A 7,354-nucleotide genomic window follows, 5' to 3' on the forward strand; every position below is an offset into this window, starting at 1 on the left:
GTGAATGTGTGTGTGTGTGTGTGTGTTTGTGTGTGTGTTTGTGTGTATTTATGTATTTGTGTGTGTGTGCATGTGCATTTGTGTGTGTGTGTATTTATTTGTTTGTGTGTGTGTATTTGTGTATTTGTGTGTGTATTTGTGTGTGTTTGTATTTGTGTGTGTTTATGTATTTGTGTGTGTGTTTGTATTTATATGTGTGTGTGTACTTATGTGTTTGTGTGTGCGTTTGTATTTGCGCGTGTGTGTGTGTTTACGCGTGTGATGTGTCTGTTTATTTTTAACCTCTCATATCTTAATGGCTACCGGAAACGGGGAAGCTAAGAAAGAAGAAGAAAAAGAAGAAAAAGAAGAAGAAGAAGAAGAGGCCATAAGCGGAGTCTCCCAAAAGTTGTTGAGCCCAAGGTCCACCAAGAGTGATGGTCCATCTCGGAACAATTACTGTATAAGGAAGGCAAGATTCAAGCGAGCGCCCTTAATTAATGAACACCAAAAGAACCCCGGACTCTTTCCGGCCTCTGTGTGCTGCGCAGCAGTTGGCAACCCTGGCCGAAGAAAGAGAAGAAAGATCGTGGCCAAATGCGGAGGGAGAATGGGGTGCTCGAAAAGGAAGGAGGAGGAAGGGGAGGGGAATAGGTGAAGGAGGAGGAGGAAGGGGAGGGGAATAGGTGAAGGAGGAGGAGGAAGGGGAGGGGAATAGGTGAAGGAGGAGGAGGAAGGGGAGGGGAATAGGTGAAGAGGAAGGGGAGGGGAATAGGTGAAGGAGGAGGAGGAAGGGGAGGGGAATAGGTGATAAAGGAGGAGGAAAGGAAGGGAAATAGGTGAAGGAGGAGGAGGAAGGGGAGGAAAATAGGTGAAGTAGAAGGAGAAAGGGGAGGGGTATAAGGTGAAGGAGGAAGGGGAGGGGAATAGGTGAAGTAGGAGGAGGAAGGGGAGGGAAATAGGTGAAGTAGGAGGAGGAAGGGGAGGGAAATAGGTAAAGTAGTAGGAGGAAGGGGAGGGGAATAGGTGAAGTAGGAGGAGGAAGGGGAGGGGTATAAGGTGAAGGAGGAGGAGGAAGGGGAGGGGAATAGGTGAAGTAGGAGGAGGAAGGGGAGGGAAATAGGTGAAGTAGTAGGAGGAAGGAGAATAGGTGAAGTGGGGGAAGGAGGAGGAAGGAGAATAGGTGGAGTAGGAGGAGAAGGAGGTAGGGGAGAGAAAAAGAAGAAGGAGGTGGAGGAGGAGGGGAAAAGGGAGGGGAAAAGGTGAATTAGGGGGATAAGGAGTAGGGGAATAGGTGAAGTAGGAGTAGGAGAAGTAGGAGGGAGGGGAGAGAAATAGGTGAAGCAGGAGGAGGAGGAGGAGCCATTGAAGAAAAGAAGAAGAAAGCCTAAAGAGAGCTTAGACGTTCATTGTCATTCTCCTTCTTCCTGAAGACCCTGACAGAAACCCAGAGGCTTGGCTGTGGATGTGCTGCGTCTTGCTGCATTGGATGTGCTGCGCCCTGCTGCATTGCCTCTGACCCGGGCAGTGGGCGGGAAACAGGGCTATCCCATCATCCACGTGGAGCCAAGAGGAAAGGGGAAACAAATATGGGATAGTTGGAGAGGTTCTCTGCAAGGAAGGAAGCAAACTACAGTCCATTACTGTCTTGCCCTCTCCCTTCCTTGCTCGACAGGCATTCTCGTGCAGGAAAGAGATAGGTGTGAGTGGAGAGTGGGTGTAAATGTATCAGAAATAGACGCTCCTTGAAGGGATTTCTTCCGCTCTGGAATTACTTGAGTGGGGAGGGTCGCCATGTTAAGGAAGCAGTGGGGGTAAACAGGCTTCGGTTATCGGGCTGTGGAGGTGCTATGTCTTGCTGCATTGCTCTTGTCCTACGAAGTGTGGCGGAGGTAAGGGGTGGTCCTTCATCCATAAGGAGCGTAAAAGGGACAACAAATGGGTGCTGGATGGGTGAAGTGTGGCGGGGTGGGGGGGGTATTCTTTGGCTGGACTACTACTACTACTATTGTTATTATTATTATTACTATTAATGTTATCATTATTATTACTATTATTATTATTATCATTCCTACTAGTATTCTCTTGCTCATTTTTTCACATTTATTCTAGATAGAAAGTAACACACGATTTGATTCTTTAATGCTATCGACCTGACACATATCTGTTCTGTTTAACGCCTTGCGATTTTATTCAGTTAGGGGGCGGACTTTGGGCAAAGTGACGTCACGATGCTCCCTCAGCTAAATAAAATCCACTGAAATTCACTATAAAAGTAATTTGTCAAAAGTCTTACTCTTTTTTTTTCAGACAGTGAGTAAATTAGAATTTTGAAAATGTTTCAGTGCTGCTCAAAAAAATTGATATAAAGTGGTTGAGATTTGATTATTATAATTGATTCCTTTCATGCCGTATGGCATTTTACCGTTTATTTTGGTTATGGCAAAAGGCAAATACGCTGAGGTGGCTCACAACGTGTGGGTTACTGGTTCGCAACAAATGGTCCACGAAGCCCCTTGTGGGCCACAAAGAGTTCTTAGTGGAATCCTAGACCGGAAACTAGTGTGAGTTAGTGGATGTTTAGCGATACAATTTAGTGTTGACGAATTGTCCTCTCCATGAGCCTGAGGAAGAACAGAAACGCATAAGACAGTGGGATACGTGACGCAAGGCGGATTAACGGAGATGAAGAGTGTGTGTGTGTTGGACTCGTGATCGACAGCTATTTCCCTCCCGGAAGAGAGCTCAGAGCTCGTATGACCGATCTATGGGTAATGCTATGACCTTACACACACACACACACACAACTCCCCGCCAACGAGAGTCGGAGTAACGACCCGAAGCGCAGCGATACCGAAATAATTTCGGCCCTGGGCAGGATTCGAACCAGGTACTGCGAGCACCACCGTACTTGACAGTCCAGTGCTCTATCAACCGCGCCACCGAGTCGTGTGTGTGTGTGTGTGTGTGTGGGCACTCAAGAAAATTACTCAAGAGTTGCAAGCTAACCAGAAGTGTATGGAGAGACGAGAAACTAGTGTCGCTGTGCAATGCTGGCCCTGCTGTGGATGTGCTGTGTTTTGCTGCACTGCTTCTGACCCGGGCAGTGGGCGGGAGTCAGGGATGGGTTTTCATCCACGTGGAGCTAAGATAAAAAGGGGAAATGATTGATGGATGGGGTGGAAATCTTGGTTGGCTACCCTCCCTATAAAGGGAAAGAAGCTAACCAGGGTCGTAGCTAGGAACTAAATTTTAGGGGGGCTAATCATGCTTTACGGGGCTGCCGCTGTTCTATGCCCCATATATATATATATATATATATATATATATATATATATATATATATATATATATATATATATGATATATAACATTTGATATGCCAGTAATGATAGCTACAATTTCATATATTATGCATATACTCCTACATCATGTATCATAAATTCACCATAAACTTAGCTTATTTTTGTAAGTTTTCCGGTGTAGTGTATTTATAATATTTTGAGTGAAAATCAATTTGGGGGGTGCTAATTGGATTTGGGGGAAGCTAAGCCCCCCATAGCCCCCCCGTGGATACGGCCCTGGGGGGGAGGGGGGGAAGTTATGTAGATAAAAAAAGAGACACTAAATGTGAGCGAGACTCAGAAATCAAAAAAGGTAAAAAAAGGTCTTTCGGTTTGCAAAGAGTAATGAGAACGACACACGGAGGTTCTGTGTCAAAGGCGCTGAACCTGGGGACTTCAGAAACTGAACCTGGAGACTTCAGAAGCTGAAGAAAAGAAAGATGTCGAGAACGTCAGTCTGGAAAGGGAAGGAGAATTGGAGATGTCGATGAAAAGAAGAAGTATGGGAGAAAGGAAAAGGGGAGAAATAAGAAAAGAGGAGAAGTATGCTGAGTTGTAGGGGATCTTGGAGAATATCAGAAAGTCTGAAGATAAATAGAGAAAATAGGAACCTGGAGGAAGAGCTAATGATGTCGACCAAAAAGAAAAAAAAAAGGAAATAAAATATATGAAAGAAGGACAACATAACAGAGAGAAAACCTGGAGTGTGTGTGTGTGTGTGTGTGTGTGTGTGTGTGTGTGTGTGTGTGTGTGTGTGTGTGTGTGCGTTTTTATGTGTATTTATTTAATTATATTAAATTGTAGTGTACATGAAGGAAGCAAAACTCATGGGGTCCCGTGTGTGTGTGTGTGTGTGTGTGTGTGTGTGTGTGTGTGTGTGTGTGTGTGTGTGTGTGTGTGCAATATGAGACACACAAACGAACACATGAAGATATAGACACAGCAACATAGACCCACCTAACTGAAGGAGAAAAGAGATAAAAAGTTGAGAGAGAGGGAGAGAAAGAGAAGGAGAGAGAGAAAGAGAGAGAGAGAAGGAGAAACACACAGAGAGAGAAGGAGAGAGAGAGGGGGGGAGAGGAGAGGGTACATCAAAAGAACCAGTAGTCAGGAGGTAGGCAAAAGTTGACGTGTTAGCAATTCTCTTCGGGATTAGAGGATGCGGGAGAGCGGAGGGAGGAGGAGGAGGAACCGAAGGAGTGGGAATTGGCGGGGACGGGGGAGTCCGGGGGAGTGGGAATTGGAAAGAAATTCCGGGCGCCATTCCCAAAATTGGCCCCTGGATCTTGTACTCCGAAGCTTTCAGTATCCTGGATTTTTTGGCTTTAGTTTTCGCACGCCCGGTTTGCTCAGGAGCCACGTTCTTTGCCGCGCCTCTGTGTGTATGTTGTCACAAATTTACACATCCGCCACGTGTACACACACACACACATGCATATATATATATATATATATATATATATATATATATATATATACATACATACATACATATACCAAGGCTTTTTCCCCCTTCCAAGGGAGGTAGCCAAATAGGGAAAGGCATAAAAACACTCCCACCCATTTCATCCCTAAATACACTCCACACCCCTCCCACCCTCCCTCTCATCTGAGCACCTCCTGAATGACGGGTCATCCCTGCACCCTGCCCACCGCCCTGGGTCAGAAGCAGTGTCGCAAGACAGCACATCCACAACAAGGCCGCTTCATTTAATCGGCGACCCCCCCCCCTCTCCGTCCCCCTTGCATATAAGGAGAGGACGGGGAGAAATCCCTTCGGGCTGCGTCAAAATTTACTCACACATACTACCCACCCCCACCCCCCCACCCCCCCCGCCCATTCCTCCTCATGCAATCACAACATCATCCATATACAACCATTCTCCACTCACCTCTGTCTTCCGTCCTCTCCCTTCCTTCCTCAACAGACATTCCCCTCTTCACCCCATTGTACAACACTGAATGGGTCCCAGTGATTAGAGATACATTTCTGTCAACCATAATGCACTTTAATTCTAAGCCATATATATATATATATATACATATATATATATATATATATGTATATATATATATATATATATATATATATATACAGGCATATACGCACACAGACACCCACATATATACACCCACATATACAGACATACATACACACACACACACACACACACACACACACACACACAGATACTGTATATTACAATTTACATGTCATTGGTTAATGGTTAAGATAAACTCCTTTTCAGCATTAGCTGGAGTTTACTAAGATTAAGGACAACGTCCGAGCTGCCCCAACACGGCCAGCCTTAATCCCTTCGGGGGAGGAATCCAAAGGTCTGCACAAAGGTCGCCAAGGTCTTGCCTTTGTCCCTTTACCCTTTGTTTATCGTTGCAATCCCGGTCAAGTGCCCACGTTATCATCATATATTAGGGAGTGCCCGGTTGTTAGAGAGAGAAGAGTGCAATCGAGAAGTGCAGCTGCGAGTCAGTGCGCTCGTACATATTACATACTCGTGTTCCGGAATTAGGACAGTTGGATTAGATAGCTCTGCTAATGGGACTCGAACCCTTGGCTGTGTGACTCTTTACCACAATTCAAGGATGCCATCATCATAAAAGAGAAGATGTTCAAAAGGAATTTTCTTTAATTTGTCCTATACATAGCATGCGAGTTGATGTCGGGGTATGGTTAGGACAAATTCCAGAATATTGCTTTTTGAACGTTCTGTGTGGAATGATGGTAGTGTTCTTGTCTTGTGGTAAACAGTCGTACAGCCAAAGGTTCGAGCCCCAGTTGCAGAGGTATTCAATCTATAACTATATTCATATGGCTTTACATAATGCTAACATGGATATATAATATATACGTATGTCTATATGTAAAATGGGTGTATGTGTATGTATATGTTTTTGTGTGTACAGAGCCGAAGAACTTCCAAACGGACAATAAACTTTTTTTTTTCGTTTTCGTTTTATTCAGCTTTATTTTATTTTGTATTTTTGTCAAGGGTCATATCCTTCTTCTATTTCGTTTGGTCATCGCCATATATATATATATATATATATATTTTTTTTCAATTCTTCTCGAATCAAGTTCAAGTTCCATCACGGGTGTCTGGTTACATTCTCCAGTCGACCTCTTGAACCAACCCTTGGACATTGTGTGTGTATATATATATACATATATATATGTATATATATATATATATGTATATATATACATATATATATGTATATATATATATACATATATATATACATATATATATATATATATATATGTGTGTGTGTGTGTGTGTGTGTGTGTGTGTGTGTGTGTGTGTGTGTGTGTGTGTGTGTGTGTGTGTGTGTGTGTGTGTATACATTTGTGTGTGCGTGTGTGTTTGTATGTATGTAGGTATATATTCATCTATCTATTTATTTCTTCACTGACTTTTTCCGTCATCCATTCATTCAGACATATTAATTAATCCATTCATTCATTCATTCATACTCATTCATATTCATTCATTCATTCGTATTTATTCATTCATACCCATTCATTCACTCATTCATTCATTCATTTTGTCAGAAAGTTCCCGTTTTGTCTTCGAGGGCAAAACGATAATTGAGAAAATATCTAAAATTCTCCTCGAATTTCATCACCTTAAAAGCATAATTCCATCTTCATATCACCTCGCAGTGTTGGTCGGAGAGAGAGAAAGATGGGGAGAGAGAGAGAGAGATTATATTTGCATTTCGTCTGTAATGTTTGAGTATGTGTGGCGTGCATGAATACACACACACACACACACACACACACACACACACACACACACACACACACACACACACATATATATATATATATATATATATATATATACATATATATATATATATATGTATATATATATATACATATATATATGTATATATATATATATATATGTATATATATGCATGTATATACATATATGTTTGTGTGTGTGTATACGTAATGTATGTATGTATGTATGCACTGTACGAGTATGTACGTTTTCTTCAAT

General features: G+C 42.8%; 1 protein-coding gene across 1 annotated transcript in view; it reads left to right on the top strand.

Moving 5' to 3' along the window:
* Positions 1-2,418: 2,418 nt before the first annotated feature.
* The window catches only part of LOC143017637 (frequenin-1-like), a 156,885-nt gene continuing 151,949 nt past the window's right edge, over positions 2,419-7,354 (top strand). The window contains exon 1 of the mRNA XM_076172427.1: positions 2,419-2,543. Coding sequence (XP_076028542.1) covers positions 2,419-2,543 — 125 coding nt within the window. The remainder of the gene's footprint in view (positions 2,544-7,354) is intronic.

This window comes from Oratosquilla oratoria, chromosome 3 (assembly GCF_046742065.1).
Source record: "Oratosquilla oratoria isolate Oo_2021 chromosome 3, ASM4674206v1, whole genome shotgun sequence".
NCBI classification, from domain to species: domain Eukaryota; kingdom Metazoa; phylum Arthropoda; class Malacostraca; order Stomatopoda; family Squillidae; genus Oratosquilla; species Oratosquilla oratoria.